General features: G+C 40.4%; 1 protein-coding gene across 9 annotated transcripts in view; it reads left to right on the forward strand.

The window, feature by feature from the left end:
* LMO7 (LIM domain 7) overlaps positions 1-19590 on the forward strand; it is a 205651-nt gene that overhangs the window by 98196 nt on the left and 87865 nt on the right. For all 9 annotated transcript variants that reach the window (XM_060079624.1, XM_060079629.1, XM_060079630.1 and 6 more), the window contains one exon: positions 8965-9071. In XM_060079624.1, the coding sequence (XP_059935607.1) occupies positions 8965-9071 (107 nt within the window). The remainder of the gene's footprint in view (positions 1-8964; positions 9072-19590) is intronic.

Here is a 19590-nt window from a genome sequence, read left to right on the forward strand (position 1 = left end):
CACCACCACCCCCGCCGCTTTCCCCCCTTGGTGTCCGTATGTTTGTTTCTCTACATCTGTGTCTCTATTTCTGCCCTGCAAACCAGTTCATCTGTACCATTTTTCTAGGTTCCACATATATGCGTTAATGTAAAAACAAATATATTTGTTTTTCTCTTTCTGCCTTACTTCATTATGTATGACAGTCTCTAGATCCATCCATGTCTCAACAAATGACCCAATTTCGTTCCTTTTTATGACCGAGTAATATTCCACTGTATATATATACCACACCTTCTTTATCCATTCGTCTGTCAGTGGCATTTAGGCTGCTCCCATGACCTGGCTATTGTAAATAGTGCTGCAATGAACATTGGGGTGCATGTGTCTTTTTGAATTATGGTTTTCTCTGGGTATATGCCCAGGAGTGGGATTGCTGGGTCTTATGGTAGTTCTATTTGTAGTTTTTGAAGGAACCTCCATACTGTTCTCCATAGTGGCTGTATCAATTTACATTCCCACCAACAGTACAAGAGGGTTCCCTTTTCTCCGCACCCTCTCCAGCATTTGTTGTTTGTAGATTTTCTAATGATGCCCATTCTAACTGGTGAGAGGTGATACCTCATTGTAGTTTTGATTTGCATTTCTCTAATAATTAGTGATGTTGAGCAGCTTTTCACCTGCTTCTTGGCCATCTGTATGTCTTCTTTGGAGAAATGCCTATTTAGGTCTTCTGCCCATTTTTGGATTGGGTTGTTTGTTTTTTTAATATTGAGCTGCATGAGCTGTTTATATATTTTGGAGAGTAATCCTTTGTCCGTTGATTCGTTTGCAAATATTTTCTCCCATTCTGAGGGTTGTCTTTTAGTCTTGTTTATGGTTTCCTTTGCTGTGCAAAGGCTTTGAGGTTTCATTAGGTCCCATTTGCTTGCTTATTGATTGATTGATTGATTGATTGATTGCGGTATGCGGGTCTCTCACTGTTGTGGCCTCTCCCATTGCGGAGCACAGGCTCAGCAGCCACGGCTCACGGGCGCAGCCGCTCTGCGGCATGTGGGATCTTCCCAAACTGGGGCACGAACCCGTGTCCCCTGCATCGGCAGGTGGACTCTCAAGCACTGTGCCACCAGGGAAGCCCCCCATTTGTTTATTTTTGTTTTTATTTCCATTACTCTAGGAGGTGGATCAAGAAATATCTTTCTGTGATTTATGTCAAAGAGTGTTCTTCCTATGTTCTCCTCTAAGAGTTTTATAGTGTCCGGACTCACATTTAGGTCGCTAATCCATTTTGAATTTATTTTTGTGTATGGTGTTAGGGAGTGTTCTAATTTCATTCTTTTACATGTAGCTGTCCAGTTTTCCCAGCACCACTTATTGAAGACACTGTCTATTCTCCATTGTATATCCTTGCCTCCTTTGTCATACATTAGCTGACCATAGGTGCATGGGTTTATCTGTTGGCTTTCTATCGTGTTCCATTGATTTATATTTCTGTTTTAGTGCCAGTACCATATTGTCTTGATTACTGTAGCCTTTTTTTTTTTTTTTTTTTGCGGTACGCGGGCCTCTCCCTGTTGTGGCCTCTCCCGTAGTGGAGCACAGGCTCCGGACGCGCAGGCTCAGCAGCCATGGCTCACGGGCCTGGCCGCTCCACGGCATGTGGGATCTTCCCAGACCGGGGCACGAACCCGTATCCCCAGCATCGGCAGGCGGACTCTCAACCACTGCGCCACCAGGGAAGCCCTGTAGCTTTTTAATATAGTCTGAAGTCAGCAAGTCTGATTGCTCCAGCTCCACTTTTTTCCCTCAAGACTGCATTGGCTATTTGGGGTCTTCTGTGTCTCCATACAAATTTTCAGATTTTTTGTTCTAGTTCTGTAAAAAATGCCATTGGTAATTTGATAGGGATTGCATTGAATCTGTAGATTGCTTTGGGTAGTATAGTCATTTTCACAATATTGATTCTTCCAATCCCAGAACATGGTTTCTCTCTCCATCTGTTGGTACCATCTTTAATTTCTTTCATCAGTGTCTTATAGTTTTCTGCATACAGGTCTTTTGTCTCCCTAGGTAAATTTATTCCTAGGTATTTTATTCTTTTTGTTGCAATGGTAAATGGGAGTGTTTTCTTAATTTCTCTTTCAGATATTTCATCATTAGGATATAGGAATGCAAGAGATTTCTGTGCATTAATTTTGTATCCTGCAACTTTACCAAATTCATTGATTAGCTCTAGTAGTTTTCAGGTGGCATCTTTAGGATTCTCTATGTATAGTATCATGTCATCTGCAAACAGTGACAGTTTTACTTTTCCTTTTCCAATTTGTATTCCTTTTAATTCTTTTTCTTCTCTGATTGCCGTGGCTAGGACTTCCAAAACTATGTTGAATAAGAGTGGAGAGAGTGGACATCCTTGTCTTCTTCCTAATCTTAGAGGAAATGCTTTCAGTTTTTCACCATTGAGAATGATGTTTGCTGTGTGTTTGTCATATATGGCCTTTATTATGTTGAGGTAGGTTCCCTCTATGCCCACTTTCTGGAGAGTTTTTATTATAAATAGGTGTTGAATTTTGTCAAAAGCTTTTTCTGCATCTATTGAGATGATTATATGGTTTTTATTCTTCAGTTTGTTAATATGGTGTATCACATTGATTGATTTGAGTATATTGAAGAATCCTTGCATCCCTGGGATAAATCCCACTTGACCATGGTGTATGATCCTTTTAATGTGTTGTTGGATTCTGTTTGCTAGTATTTTGTTGAGGATTTTTGCATCTATATTCATCAGTGATATTGGTCTGTAATTTTCCTTTTTTGTAGTATCTTTGTCTTGTTTTGGTATCAGGGTGATGGTGGCCTCATAGAATGAGTTTGGGAGTGTTCCTTCCTCCACAATTTTTTGTAAGAGTTTGACAAGGATGGGTGTTAGGTCTTCTCTAAATGTTTGATAGAATTCACCTGTGAAGCCATCCGGTCTTGGACTTTTGTTTGCTGGAAGATTTTTTTTTTTTTTTTTTTGTGGTACGCGGGCCTCTCACTGTTGTGGCCTCCCCCGTTGCGGAGCACAGGCTCCGGACGCGCAGGCTCAGCGGCCGTGGCTCACGGGCCCAGCCGCTCCGCGGCATATGGGATCCTCCCAGACCGGGGCACGAACCCGTATCCCCTGCATCGGCAGGCGGACTCTCAACCACTTGCGCCACCAGGGAGGCCCTGCTGGAAGATTTTTAATCACAGTTTCCATTTCATTACTTGTGATTGGTCTGTTCATATTTTCTGTTTCTTCGTAGTTCAGTCTTGGAAGGTTATACCTTTCTAAGAATTTGTCCATTTCTTCCAGGTTGTCCATTTTATTGGCATAGAGTTGCTTGTAGTAGTCTCTTAGGATGCTTTGTATTTCTGCAGTGTCTGTTGTAACTTCTCCTTTTTCATTTTTAATTTTATTGATAATTTTATTGATTTGAGTCCTCTCCCTCTTTTCTTGATGAGTCTGGCTAATGGTTTATCAATTTTGTTTATCTTCTCAAAGAACCAGCTTTTAGTTTTATTGATCTTTGCTATTGTTTTCTTTGTTTCTATTTCATTTCTTTCTGCTCTGATCTTTATGATTTCTTTCCTTCTGCTAACTTTGGGTTTTGTTTGTTCTTCTTTCTCTAGTTCCTTTAGGTGTAAGGTTAGATTATTTATTTGAGATTTTTCTTCATTCTTTAGGTAGACTTGTATAGGTATAAACTTCCCTCTTACAACTGCTTTTGCTACATCCCATAGGTTTTGGGTCGTCGTGTTTTCATTGTCATTTGTCTCTAGGTATTTTTTGATTTCCTCTTTGATTTCTTCAGTGATCTCTTGGTTATTTAGTGACGTGTTGTTTAGCCTCCATGTGTTTGTGTTTTTTACATTTTTTCCCTGTAATTGATTTCTAATCTCATAGCATTGTGGTCAGAAAAGATGCTTGGTATGATTTCAAGTTTCTTAAATTTACTGAGGTTTGATTTGTGACCCAAAATGTGATCTATCCTGGAGAATGTTCTGTGCACACTTGAGAAGAAAGTGTCATCTGCTGTTTTTGGATGGAATCTTCTATAAATATCAATTAAATCTGTCTGGTCTATTGTGTCATTTAAAGCTTGTGTTTCCTTATTTATTTTCATTTTGGATGATCTGTCCATTGGTGTAAGTGAGGTTTTAAAGTCTCTCACTATTATTGTGTTACTGTCGATTTCCTGTTTTATAGCTGTTAGCAGTTGCCTTATATATTGAGGTGCTCCTATGTTGGGTGCATATATATTTATAATTGTTATATCTTCTTCTTGGATTGATCCCTTGATCATTATGTAGTGTCCGTCCTTGTCTCTTGTAACATTCTTTATTTTAAAGTCTATTTTATCTGATATGAGTATTGCTACTGCAGCTTTCTTTTGATTTCCATTTGCATGGAATATCTTTTTCCATCCCCTCACTTTCAGTCTGTATGTGTCCCTAGGTCTGAAGTGGGTCTCTTGTAGACAGCATATATATGGGTCTTGTTTTTGTATCCATTCAGCCAGTCTGTGTCTTTTGGTTGGAGCATTGAATCCATTCACGTTTAAGGTAATTATCGATATGTATGTTCCTATGACCATTTTCTTAATTGTTTTGGGTTTGTTTTTGTGGGCCGTTTTTTTCTCTTGTGTTTCTGACTTAGAGAAGTTCCTTTAGCATTTGTTGTAGAGCTAGTTTGGTGGTGCTGAATTGTTTTAGCTTTTGCTTGTCTGTAAAGCTTTTGATTTCTCCATCGAATTGGAATGAGATCCTTGCTGGGTAGAGCAAGGATCTGCTGAGAAATCAGCTGTTAACCTTATGGGAGTTCCCTTGTATGTTATTTGTCATTTTTCCCTTGCTGCTTTCAATAATTTTTCTTTGTCTTTAATTTTTGCCAATTTGATTATTATGTGTCTTGGCATATTTCTTGTTGGGTTTATCCTTTATGGTGCTCTCTGTGCTTCCTGGACTTGGGTGGCTATTTCCTTTCCCATGTTAGGGAAGTTTTTGACTATAATCTCTTCAGATATTTTCGCAGGTCCTTTCTGTCTCTCTTCTCCTTCTGGGACCCTATAATGTGACTGTTGTTGCGTTTAATGTTGTTCCAGAGGTCTCTTAGGCTGTCTTCATTTCTTCTCATTCTTTTTTCTTTATTCTGTTCAGCAGCAGTGAATTCCACCATTCTGTCTTCCAGGTTGCTTATCCGTTCTTCTGCCTCAGTTATTCTGCTATTGATTCCTTCTAGTGTAGTTTTCATTTCAGTTATTGTATTGTTCACCTGTGTTTGTTCTTTATTTCTTCTAGATCTTTGTTAAATATTTCGTGCATCTTCTCAATCTTTGCCTCCATTCTTTTTCCAAGGTCCTGGATCATCTTCACTATCATTATTCTGAATTCTTATTCTGGAAGGTTGCCTATCTCCACTTCATTTAGTTGTTTTTCTGGGTTTTTTTCTTGTTCTTTCATCTGTTACATAGCCCTCTGCCTTTTCATCTTTTCTATCTTTCTGTGAATGTGGTTTTTGTTCCACAGGCTGCAGGATTGTAGTTCTTCTTGCTTCTGCTGTCTGACCTCTGGTGGATGAGGCTATGTAAGAGGCTTGTGCAAGTTTCCTGATTAGAGGGACTGGTGGTGGGTAGAGCTGGCTGTTGCTCTGGTGGGCAGAGCTCAATAAAACTTTAATCCTCTTGACTGCTGATGGGTGGGGCTGGGTTCCCTCTCTGTTGGTTGTTTGACGTGAGGTGACCCAACACCGGAGCGTGCAGGCTTTTTGGTGGGGCTCACGGCAGACTCTGGGAGGGCTCACACCGATGAGTACCTCCCAGAACTTCTGCCGCCAGTGTCCCCCTCCCCACGGTGAGCGATAGCCACCCCCTGCCTCTGCAGGAGACCCTCCAGCACCAGCAGGTAGGTCTGGTTCAGTCTCCCCTGCGTTCACCGCTCCTTCCCCTGAGTCCCGATGCGCACACTTACTTTGTGTGTGCCCTCCAAGAGTGGAGTCTGTTTCCCCCACTCCTGTCAGAGTCCTGCAATCAAATCCCGCTAGCCATCAAAGTCTGATTCTCTAGGAATTCCTCCTCCCGTTGCCGGACCCCCCAGGTTCTGAAGCCTGACGTGGGGCTCAGAACCTTCACTTCACTGGGTGGACTTCTGTGGTATAAGTGTTCTCGAGTTTGTGAGTCACCCACCCAGCAGTTACGGGATTTGATTTTATTGTGATTGCGCCCCTCCTACTGTGTCACTGTGGCTTCTCCTTTGTCTTTGGATGTGGGGTATCTCTTTTGGTGAGTTCCAGTGTCTTCCTGTCGATGACTGTTCAGCAGTTAGTTGTGATTCTGGTGTTCTTGCAAGAGGGAGTGAGAGCACGTCCTTCTACTCTGCCACCTTGGTTCAGGCTCTGTGTTCTTTGTTGTACAAGTATTGTAGCCAGCTTCTAAAGTGGTCCCAGTGATTCTCACGTGATAGTCACTCCCTTATACCTATAAATTGTACCTAATTAACTAGATGCTCTAGCTTAAATGATTTCCAGGTGGAGTGTTAATGTGCTGCCTGGCTTCCTCTTGATGATTATAGTAAAATGTGAAGGGTAAAGTGACAGGTAGAGTAGTAAACATGAGGGGTCTCAGGAATTGCTGGTTTTGGGAATTATCAGTCTCTTTATGTTAATAAATGATGAATTTTTTCAGAAAAAAATTAAGAGAATTGAGAAATGGGTTTTTGGCAGAGATCAAATTCAGAGCTCTGGCAGGAAAACAAGATGGTCTAAAGATGAAGCTGAGGGTGTGGCTGTACAGTTGCTTAAGATTTTAGAAAGATACAAAGTGGTGCCTTGGAAATCTGTCTGGTCTAGCAATAGGGCTTCTAAAAAGCTTAAGGGTGGTGTCCCTCAGTCATCTCAGCAGATGAAGAGAAGGGCTTGTCTTGAAGGAATTCATGGTTGTGGCTTTTGTCTGAGGGAGTGAAGTCCAATAAGATTCACAGAAGACATATGGTATTTTTGAGGGAATTGTATTTGCAGAAACTTTGAGGGAATCGTATTTGCAGAAACTTTGTAAACTTAGCCTGAAAGGGACAGAGAATCACAAAATAAAAAGACCTTTAGTCCTCCAGACTTCTGCAGCCAGGAGGCAGACTGAGAAAGCTGCCCATCTGCAAACACAGGCTACTTTCCAAGGAAATGGAAAGATCATTTTTAAGGTGGAGCCAAGTGTCCGGAGAGTGAAGCAGCAAACCATGAAGGAAGTGTTCCCTGGCCTTGAATCCTAATGAAGGACCTGCCAACCTATACTTTGCAGGACTTCAGAATTTCTGTGGGTCAGTGACCTTTCATTTCTGCACACATTGAATTGGAGTGTGTCTATTGGTTACCCTACACCTGTCCCACCACTGTATGCTGGGTGTATGGGGCAGGTAACTTGTTGCTTTAATTCACCGGCACTCAAGTTGAGAGAACTATTCCAGGGCTGTTTCTAAGGCGCTACACCTGAGGAGCCTACTGCTCCTCAGACTGAATGCCTTCCACTGAGCTGTTCAACTTTTGACTTAAGTTCCTTTAATCTTTGACCTCTATTCAAAATGAAGAAAATGAATCATGGATTGCAGCTTTCAGCTAGGTAGTTCACGCTGCCTTTTCCTGATAGTACGTACACTAGACTAACAGCCTACCGCTACAACCAGGTTTTTTTTTAATGTCCCTGAGCTCCCTAACAGCATTGCTTTTCTCTGCCATACATTTGCTTCCCTTTTCCCTAAGTCCTCTCATGCGCCAAGAACCCAAACTGTTGAATTTAGCCTCCTTCACCTTCCTTCATTTATTTCCCTTTCGATCATTCCCTCCCACGTTGCCATCGCAGCCTGCCTTTTCTTCCTGTGGCGATGAGCTTCCCAGCGTGGGAAAAGAGTAACTGCCTCTCTCCATGTGGCAGAGAGGACCCTCACGGCCACCTGTTAGGGAGTGAGGTGAGGTTTCAGGGGGCCTGAGAGGCTCACCCCTCCGATGTGGCGTTGCCAGCAGGTGTGTGAGGGGACCAGCCTGTGCTGGCATGTGAGGAGGCCATTCTCTTGCCTGAGAACCTAACAAAGTGAAGGTGAAGAGTTGCGTGGCATCTGCACAAGCTCAACCCCATAAAGGGTTTTGTTTTTTGAAGCGGAGTAAAGATAGAAGCCCCAGCTAATTCTGCTCACCCAGTGTGTCTCTACTGTTGTCAGTGTTGGTGCAGCTGTTTACGTGATTGAAAAGCCTTGGTTTGTGAATGGAGGATTTGGGTTTTGAAATTAGATAGGAGGGCAACCTAGATTTTCACGCTGTGGAGGCACTTCCTGAGGCAGGTGCAGGGCGTGAGTAACGACCACACCTCAACTCTGCGGTTCAGCCAATGATCACTGGGCTTCTCCTGGGTCCTGTAGTGTGGTTTCCCTGTCTGTCAAGAGCTGGCTAAGCAACCAAACCCAGATTCCAGGTGTGGTATTCCACAGTCGTTCTGTAATTTGTAATCATAGAAACAGAATGTTCCTCCTCTTCTTTCTTCCCTGCCAACAGTTTCTGGGTGGGTGAATGTCAGTAGCTGGAGTTATTTTTAAAGAGGAGAGGTGAGGCTTGTCGTGCAAAGCTGGGAAGAGGGCGTTTGTTTGCAGAGCAGAGCTGACATCCAAGTGTAGATTACTGCTCAGTGACCAGGCACTTGTCCTATAACAGGTAATGTTTAACGTGCCAGTCACAAAGATCACAGGAACAGCATATGCCTGGCATAAGAGAGCACTGCCGTTTATGGTCTGGAAAACTGAAAGGCTATACATGCGCATGTATGAATATTATTTTTTTTACATACATGAGTGGCCTGGTCTTGCTTCCTCCTTTTTTGCTGGCTGTAATTGGACTTTGAAGCTTGGAAGTTATATCATAAAAATTGATAACCTTTGTCTGAGAGAGAGCTCGGCTAAGCATTCACTTTCCACTTCTTTTCACAGGATAATATAAACGTTTTTTTGAAAGCTTGTGAACAGATTGGATTGAAGGAAGCCCAGCTTTTCCATCCTGGGGATCTACAGGATTTATCAAATCGAGTCACTGTCAAGTAAGTTTCACTGGTTTGTTACATGTTTTTTTAAACTTAGGGCTTGTAGCTTAAGTGTAAATAATTCCTGAGAGCTCTGATTACAGAAAAATTGTCCCTCTGTCTTCCTCTGTTTGCATTCCAAAACAGACCATTTAAGAAATAGCTTAGGGATTGTGAGTGTGAAGCTGTCTGTAACTGAGACCATGATATGTTATTATTTTAAATTCCTGTATTAGCCAAAATGGTGGTTTATATTTTAATGCTTGTCCAACATCATAGTGTTTGGTTGCTAATGGTGAGGCTGCTCATTATATTTATAAAGAAAATGGAGAAGGTCATATTTTAGCTTACAGAGTAAAAATTATTTGAAATTAAGACATGATTGCGAACATAAAAATGAGAGTGGGACAGTGATAAAAGAGACTTAATATTTGGAAAGCAGCGGTGCTTGGGACCAACATGTACCGCTAATGACTTTTGTCAACTGGCTGATTTCTAAGAATGAACTGTTTTTCACTCTTTTAATAGTATGGATGACAAAGTGAAAGTGGGGGGTGTGTGAAAACATGTGCGCAGGTGTTTGTGTTGTGTTTTAGATGGAAAATGCCGTTTGTGTTTGAGCATATGGTTTCAGGAAATCTGGTTTTAAACTCTTGTAAGATTTTTCTCTTATAAATCTAAATTTGCTTTCAGTGAATCACAATAAACTCATGTTACCAGATCAATGTTACAGGAAAATGATTTAATTTTGTAATAATGACTTCCTCCTTATCATGGCTCTTAAACATAATTAGCATTTTTCCACTGGAAAAAAATAAGCACCTTATTCTATCTATAGAAATAATAGAAATGAAAAAAATAGCTTTTACCAATTCAAAGACTAAGTTTGAAGAGTTAATATCCCCGTTGTAATAGCTTTAAAGTTATTACAAAATGACTGTAAAATCTTAAATATGGCCAAGATTTTTTTCTAAAGAAGAATAACCCTCTGTATAAATATTTTTATAGTAAACATTGTCTTTAGCCATATAACCTAAAAACCTGGGTAGGATTAATCTTTTAAAAGCAATGATATAGTTTTAAATGAACAAGCCATTTCATATCTATATGCTTCTAGTTCTGTTGAACAAGCATTTCTAAACGACACAGCAGTGATATGTGCATAGCAGGGATGGGTCTGTTAGCATTTCTGGTTAATTGGAAGATTGTTGAGAGATGCTAAGTTTCATCACCAAAATGGCATGTTTACTTCTGCAGTGTTCGAGGTCATGTTTAATTTCCATGAAAAATAACTATGGATGAGTTTATTTTTCCTAATCAGCATTCTCTCATATGACCTATCTGATGGGCAAAGAAATTTTTAACTTTCAAAGTGTTTTTCTTCAGTTGTTGCTGTCTATTAAGAAGAAATGTCTTTTCCCCTTAAAATCATACTGTTTTGAAACTCTGTAGCCGATGTTCGAGGAGGCTATGAACTTAGTAAAACATGTTTGTTGGCTTCTAATAACAAGAGTGCCCTGAGCGAAACTTGCCTGGAGCCTGTTTCATGAGACACGGGGTCTAAAGTGTTCAGGAAAAATCAGTATCTGGGCTCAGCCTTCAATGAAATTAAGTTAGTGACAAACTGAAACCGGGAGGTCACGTAGTTACAGCCGTAGTAGGAAGTATGCAGAACAACTTGTTTCAGTGGAAACCACAAGTCCATAAAAGCAAGATGTGTCCAAGTAGTCCTAGTGAGAATATCTGCATGAGGACCTCGACTCTCTTAATTAAGAACATCACCCCAACAGCTCCGTCTTGTTGGACCAAAGAACACAGGGGTCGATCATGGGGCTGCCTCAAAGGAAGTGGAGGGTGGAGAGTGAGAAAGCTGGCAGACGGCTTCTTTAAACGGTTGACCAGAGCTCTTCTGCCCTGAGATAGCATTTTTTTAAAAAAATTTTATTTATTTATTTTTGGCTGCGTCGGGTCTTCATTGCTGCACGCAGGCTTTCTCTAGTTGCGGCGAGCAGGGGCTACTCTTCGTTGCGGTGCGCGGGCTTCTTATTGCGGTGGTTTCTCTTGTTGCGGAGCACGGGCTGTAGAGCGCGGGCTTCAGTAGTTGTGGCATGCGGGCTTCAGTAGTTGTGGCTCGCGGGCTCTAGAGCGCAGGCTCAGTAGTTGTGGCGCAGGGGCTTAGTTGCTCTGCGGCATGTGGGGTCTTCCCACACCAGGGCTTGAACCCGTGTCCCCTGCATTGGCGGGTGGATTCTTAACCACTGCACCACCAGGGAAGCCCTGAGACAGCATTTTTATAGAAGGAAGGGAAAATGTGAAGGAAAGCAAATAATTCCTTACGAAGTAGTAATGCATTTCTCTTTAGTTTCAGTTCTTATGCAACGTGGAGGCTTCTGTAGGTCAAAGATCTTGTCCTATATTTATCGTAGATTAAAAGCCTTGGTGTTGGTTAGACTGGTGGTTCTCAACTGGGGGCATTTGGCAACGTCTGGAGATCCTTTTGGTTGTTATAGCTGGGATGGGGGTGCTACTGCCATCCTGGGGGTCAGGGATGCTGCTAAATACCCTTCAGTTCACAAGGGTATTTAGTGGCCTCTGTAACAAAGAATTTCTGATCGCAAATATCAGTAGTGCTGAGGTTGAGAGGCCCTGACTTCAGATTTTTAGATTTCCACTCTGCCAGCAAGATAATCGTGTGGAAGGGAGAATACTGACATACACTTTCAGCTGAAGTGTGACTTTTTACTTACTAGTATAATAACATGTATTTCTGTGTTAGTATGTTTGTTCATTTTACGGAAAGGCTCATTGTATTTGGAGCGTGCAGTAAGGTGTGAGTACTTGGACATTATCTTGCCCATCCATATACATGAAAATTAGCAAAATTGTGGCAAACTATTTATTATTATTTTTTTTAGATATCGGGGTAGGAGTTTTTTTATTAATTAATTAATTTATTTTTGCTGTGTTGGGTCTTCGTTTCTGAGCGAGGGCTTTCTCTAGTTGTGGCAAGTGGGGGACCACTCTTCATCGCGGTGCGCGGGCCTCTCCCTATCGCGGCCTCTCTTGTTGCGGAGCACAGGCTCCGGACGCGCAGGCTCAGCGGCCATGGCCCACGGGCCCAGTTGCTCCGCGGCATGTGGGATCTTCCCAGACCAGGGCTCGAACCCGTGTCCCCTGCATTAGCAGGCAGATTCTCAACCACTGCGCCACCAGGGAAGCCCCCTATTTATTATTTTAATTGCTGTATCAAAATCCAGCCCCTAAGATACTGCATTAACAGTTCACAGTCCTGTTGTTGGTCTTCCTGCACATGTAATCTAAGATACATGTTTGCAGAACATACTGAGAGCAAAGAACTACATGTTGGCAAACGTGAGGTATTTTTTGTTGTTGTTAGTGGACAACAGTGTTTAAAAGCATAGGTGACACACGGACCTAGGAGAGTTGTGTGTGGTGAGAATGAGCGGCAAGAGCAGAAGAAATTAATTTAAGGACCCACCGCTGTTGAGTCACTTCAATAATCCAGACCCTAAGTACAAATCTTATTTTCCAGTAGTTTGAGATTTACCATTTACGTTGTAACAATTTTCACTAGTCAACCAAGCTAGGGTACTTTTTATATTTCTGTAATTATACATATTAATTTTCTAACTGAATCATTTTATTTGAAGGAAGTAAGAGTTTGAACTTTTCCAAATAGCTTTGAATTATTCCACTTATTTTGGGACTACATATATGCAAAGGTCAGTTGATACTTTTAAGTTTGACATTCCTGACTTTGATGGACAGGGTGTATCTTTACTCCTTTTCTTCCCAAAAGGGTAGTAAGCAAACTGGGGGCTTAGCCTCCGTGAATGGTAGATTGAGGTTGAACCTATCCTAGTTGAGGTGTTTACTGAGGCCATGAAATTTAGCTTCTGCACCAATGATTAACTGCACCGTATTATTAACCATTTACCAAATATCCATACTGAACTTAGAAACACACACAATCTGCAGAGAAGAGGGGTGCGACTCCCCCAGGGCCATCTCTGCACACTTGCTCTAAAAGGCCTGTGGGGGAGCAAGCACAGTGATGGCAAGGCCATGCCACAGCGCACTGCAGAGCTCCTACAGCAAGTGTCATGGTCTTTGTGGTGGCATCTGGTCATTAAGAGGCACAGAACAATGACTCGTTGTGGAAAGCAACTCAACAGAGCAGCCCAGACGTCCTGTATTGGAGGATTGAAGTTGACAGAAAGGTAGAGTTGAACATTAAAGGTTTTAATTTTGTGTCTAGCATTTTGACTCAGCCTGAGTCCTGCATTTAAACCATTGCTGTAAACCAAATTATATATTGAAATCTTTAAGCTGAGAATTTGAACAGATTATAAACGTTTGTTCTTTCCACCCCCTTACCATTCCAATCCAGTTTTTCGCACTTCCTTAGATACATTCTGTTCGTAATACAGTTATAAGCTGGCGATGCTTTTGAACACAATATTTGTCATGCAAAGAAAAAGTAGTTTTTAGTGCACACTTACTCTTTCGTTATTTACGATATTAATATTTTAGGTCTAAAATGTGACTTGAAATATTATTGACTGAGTTTTTAAAAAAGGTCTATTTATCAGATGGAGGGTGGAGAAATCAAGAATCTTATTCTTACATGTACTAGTTGCCAAAGGAACAGTAGTTGAAAGCAAAATTAGTGTTAACATATTTCCCTTGTGAAAATAAAGGAGGCTCAAAATGATATTTTAAGGATTTAGCTGACCTCTAAAGCTTCAAAAGGGTGCTTGATTTTGCAGCAATACTGTAAAGTCATGTCTTAGGAATTAAGTTCCCAGATGGCTCTCTTTTACAGTCTGCCAAATTTGACTTGAGATATGAATGTGTATGTGTATTTTTTTAAGGTTGTTATTCATGTAAGTAAAAATATACCTACTTTGAATTGTATAATTTTCAACTTTCTCTCATTTAAACCTGATTTTGCTACTTTTTTTTTCAGATGTCTTTCAAATGAGTTTCTCAATGTCTTAATCTGTTTTAAAAAAACGAAAAGGAAAAAAGCAACCTTAATGGTATCCAAACTTGGATCTGTAACTTGAGAATGGGGACTTCCACCTGTCAATTCATGTTACTATTTTAAAATGTTCCCTCCCTTCCTACCAAGTACTTAGAACAGAATAAAAGAGAAAGAAAGTTTACTGCATCACATACATCTCTATCCCATTCATTCTCTGGTGTTAGGTAGATACCGAAAGGGGGACATTAATTCTTTTGGGTTGCTGAGGTCCTGTTTAAGGCCAGCAGCAAAAATATATGGTCACATTTTTCAAATGATCTTTAATTGCAAAGTTTGAATTTCTAAGAGTCTGCTCAGCTGCAGAGAAGGTGGTGGGATATGAGCTTCAGGGACAAACTGTAGAATAACTAGCAGTTTTATCTGGCATTTATTTCTCTCCATTTCTAGTTCTTAATTTATTTCTTTGATAGATCAACACTTTCTGGATGCCAGGTCTCCTTCCTCAGCTCCCCACTCCCTCAAATCCAAAGAGCCATGGGGTCTGATTTTGTCTTGGTTTGCTGGGTGAGACTTCCTGTTATAGACTTTTGTGGCCAGGATCTTTATCTACAAAAGTAACCCATCCTAAATTCATTGCTCCAAAGAATCTCTCACTTGGTGGCTCATCTTGATTAGCCGTTGTCATGAGTCAGTTCATGGGAAGGTGGTAGAATTTGCTTCCCCTATCAGATAGCATTTGTTTTATAACGTGGTCCTCCAAAGGGTTAAACCAAAGAGATATTTTGGTTGAAGAGATTCTTTTTTCACCTAATTATCTATAGGGCTGCCTATGTTGAATTAATCAAACTTTTACAGTTACATGCACTGTAATATCTGTAGTCCTGTCAGTCATTTTTGAAAATGAGAGCTTCACCAGTCACTGGAGATGTTAAGCATTGTTTTCCCCTGAATTTCATGCTATATTCTGGTCTGATTTAACTGATTATTTGAGTGAAGGGTGTACATGTGAGGTGCATGTGCTTACATCTGTTTCTGGGGCTACAGAGTAGAAAGTGGCAGTTCATCCAGCTCTGGGGAAATTTTGGTTTCATTCACTTGCCAGTCATACAGCAAGCATCGATTCAGCATCTTCTCTGTGGCCGGTACTTATACAGACATAAATAAGATGGAGTCCTGCCGTTAGAGGGCTTCACATTATAATTGAGGAAATGTCCTCATAAGTTAAGTTAGAATACATTGTGTTAAATGCACAGGGTTCTCCGGGACTATAGAGATGAGCAGTCATTTCAGCTTTTTCATCAGGAAACACTTCTAGTTGAAGGTGACGTTGGTCTCTCTTCTGGGCTTTCAAAGCCTTTCTTGTTTTTACCTACATCTAATTTTTCCCTAGACTTGAAGCTCTTTGAGGGCAGAGATAATGCATTCCCTACTCCCTTTAATCTCCTCCTGACACCTTAGGTGTTAAATACTTATTTGAAAATCAGATTTTAATTATGAAGGTATCATGGAAATCTGAAAACCAGGCTTTGAAGATGAGACTGAATTTGTCTTTGCCAAGTGCTCCTCTCTTTCTTCCTCATCTTTCAAAATTGCAAAGCAGATCTGGGAAAGCAGTCGCTAAACTTGCGGTTTACTGGGTGAGACTTTTACTTACCATTTCAGAATATTACCACACAATCTGAAACGTATACAGTTTAAAAGAAGAATGTGTGTTTCCTCTCAGTTGTGTGGGTAAAACTAAAATTGGAATTTGGGGCCATGTACTTTCCAGAGTATTTGGTGGAAGTTTTAATCCTTACGCTGATGTCAAATGATAAATGCTAATATTGTTTTTAACTGACATTTGAGGGATGTTGTTCCATGCTTATATATATATATTTTTTTCTTTCTGTACGCGGGCCTCTCACTGTTGTGGCCCCTCCCGTTGCGGAGCACAGGCTCCGGACACACAGGCTCCGCGGCCATGGCTCGCGGGCCCAGCCGCTCCGCGGCATGTGGGATCTTCCGGGATCGGGGCACGAACCCGTGTCCCCTGCATCGGCAGGCGGACTCTCAACCACTGCGCCACCAGGGAAGCCCATGCTTATATTTATATGAAGTTTTAGAAACATTTTAATGTTCTCATACCATCACCAATCTAAATGTATGCTTAAGACTTGGGTGGAAAAGTATAGTGGTTACAGAGGTAGCTGGAATATTTTGTAGAAGCTCAAGGGCAAGGGACAGAAAATTTTAAAAGCAGGAATCAAGAGTGGAGGTAACTTAACGGGAAGTCATTAAAGTTACTTTAATAAGAAGTTTTACCAACAAGTTTACAGGAAGCCTTGTTTCTTCCGAAGTCAGGCTATCTGCCTTGGTACCTCTTACCTTTGCCTAGCATTAAACACCAAAGCCAATTTGAAAGAAGTCACAAATTGCCTTTGACTTTGGCATGATAAAAACTATTTGAAGAGTATGAGCACACAGAAACATGAAGATTTCTTAGCAGTTCATTTGAATTGTTTCTAGTATACCCCAGGCTGAGTTTCTTTCTCACCCAGGATGGAATAGAAGTTCAGTTGATGTGCATCAGTTGTCATGAATATATAATCATCCTAACAATAGCAGGGACTTTAGGTGCCTGATGTGGGTTTAATCCCATCCCATTCAGTCACCTGGTGGCTGAATGACCTTAGACAGGTTAGTTTTCCTCTCTGTGATCACTTTACTGCTCAGTGAACAAGAGAGATGGAATGGCTAATATCCTAGAGCTTAGCAAATAGTACAATTTGGGGGATAGCCCTACCCCGCAAGGACATTGTACTGATTTTCATAAAGTCATGTATGTAAAGTGTATAGTGCTTGACATATAGTAGTGCTCAATAAGTGGTACTGAATTATCAATTGTGATCATTTATTTTATTTTATTTTTTTAACATCTTTATTGGAGTATAATTGCTTTACAATGGTGTGTTAGTTTCTGCTTTATAACAAAGTGAATCAGCTGTACATATACATATATCCAGATTCTTGACCCTATGAAGTGAAGATATGTGTGCCCTGTAGAAGAACATGGAGGGAAAAATTTGGCCCCCAGCTACCTAAATTGTGATGATTGGCTATAGGCTCTTTGTTTTTTTATGAGAATTTTAGCCATTTTAGACTTATCTCTTCTTTCAATTAGGAGCAGATATTAAAACAGATGTTTTTCTGACATGTATGTTTAGTCAGCTTTTTGCAGTTTATCTATTTTGTTAGAATAGCAAAACTGGAATCCAGAGAACATATATCTAAGTTATTTACTCTCCCTCCTGTTTATGTGGGACCAACATAATTTTATTAACTTTTTGAGACCTCAATTTTCTGTGTATTTTATGAAATGTTAGAAATATTGTAGTTTGATTTGTTTCCTTAAAAAGTTTCTATTTCCATATTTAAAAAAGCAAAAAAAAAAAGACATAAAACCACAAGCAGTCTACAACACAAATCCAAATTCAAAACTTTACTTTGGTGATTGGTTTAATTCTTTCATCCCATTTTTCCTCTTCTGTGAAAATTCTTATCGTTTTGGTCATTAGGAGTGGAGAGGTGGTTATCCTTTGGATAGGCAAGATCAGATCAGATGCTGTTCTCTAAAAGTCTTTTGTAGGCCTTATGAATTTTTGGGGGGCGGGTGGATAGGTGTTCATAATGTTTACAGAATTCAAATGCACACTGCAGCTATGTTGTCCCCCAGACAGAAAACTTAGCTGCTCCTTTTGGGCATCTCCCATCTGTGCTGTCCATCAAAAGCCTACTGTACTGATAGCATAAAGGTCTTGATTATATTCTCTAAAATATTTGTAGTTTTAACTCTGGACATGAACAATCATAAATAGCAATAGGCACTGTTTGTGAGGTCATAAGCCTTGGTTCTTATTTACTTCCAGTTGTACATGGTGAAACACATCAAGAAACTAGGAAGTATACTTTCATGTTGATGCTTTGACATAACATTATAGCTTGGTTCTTTTAAAATGAAGAGCCTCGCTATCAAATGTTGAATAGGTATAAAAGTTATATATTGATCATTTATTGGTTATTTTAAAGAGTCTAGGTTAATGGAGTAGTTATATTTTAGGGGTAATTGCCCTGGTATAATTTGTCATGCTGAGCAGCCATCCCAGGTGGGATTGGCTGCTGATGGACTGATTCTCCATTTTTCAGAGACATACCTTCTCCATATCCCTACTGAACTGAGAGGCGGGGTGATGGTCACTTTTTCTTAAGAGCTTAAAAGCATTGCTTCAGATATTACTGACCAAAATATACACAGTAAACTTAAGAAAACATGTTCCCAAAGTGTTACTGAGAAACCTTTAATTTTAAGGAAACAGTGTACACCTGCTGTATAAATTAAGGATACTTGCCACATTAAATTCATATGATAGTGTAATAAAATTCCATTCAAAAATACGTAGGTTAAAAACATACTTTGAATGAACACACTTCAGGTAAGCCAGTTTTTAAGTTAAAAAAGGAAAAAGTGGGGGATCTTGGTGGCCTGGAAAAAGCAGCTGCTTTGAATTAAGCTCTGTTTGCATTAACCACCATCAATTTAAGAAGGGTTTGTGCTGTGTATTTTGAGCACTTTGGGGAGAAATCCCTAGATATCAGGTATCACTGTTATTACATTTCACCATTTCATTACATTATAATAACATTGATGGCTGCTAGACTTTGTTGAAATGCTTTTGTTCTGTATTTTTTCTTTCACATTTACTGAGATAAATGGAAATAATCTTCAAAAGAATCTATGTCTGGGTAGACAATTTGGCTGACATGTTACTAGGCTTCTTTTGATTTAATATTGAGAAGGAAAATTCTCTACTAAGTGGGGAGCTCAGACTTTATTTTGTGTATAATGTGTATTCATCTCAAAAGTGTGCAGTAGAGCACACACGTGTACACACACTAAGAACATATGTGAAAATTTGTAAAAGGCTTCAAAGAGTGAGGCACTAGACCCTGAGGGTCCCTAGATCCTTTTTTATTTTGGTGAAGAATTCATTTCACCAGAAGGGCTTGGTCCCTGTCTTGGAGGAGAAATAGGAATAGTATGATTAAATATTGGTGTCTAAAGCATGCCAAACCCAGATTAAGAAATAGAGCTCTATGTCCTTTCTCATATTTTTCATTCTCTTTTTCATTCTGCTTACAAGAAAGAGTCAGGGTAAAAAATTCCCGTAAAGACTGATATCCATTGATGTAAGCCTTGAGCTGCTAGAGCCAGAGATTACTGCTGCTCGGGTATCTAGAAGCAGCACAGTCCTGATGGGCTGAAGAGGGAGGGTGGGCAGGTACGTGAGGCTTAGCCTAGGGGTACTGAGTTCTCTCATCTGTACACCTTTTATCTTGTGGCTTGTCAACTGCATCCATTGAATATTTAATATGTGCTGTGTACAGACCCTGAATGCTGGGTGTGTAGAAGAGAAAAAAGACCTACTCTTTCTCTACCTCGTTCTTAAAACCATAAATGGGGAAGATGAAAAAAGCATTCTTCAGTCTTAA

Source organism: Mesoplodon densirostris, chromosome 17 (assembly GCF_025265405.1).
Source record: "Mesoplodon densirostris isolate mMesDen1 chromosome 17, mMesDen1 primary haplotype, whole genome shotgun sequence".
NCBI classification, from domain to species: Eukaryota; Metazoa; Chordata; class Mammalia; order Artiodactyla; family Ziphiidae; genus Mesoplodon; species Mesoplodon densirostris.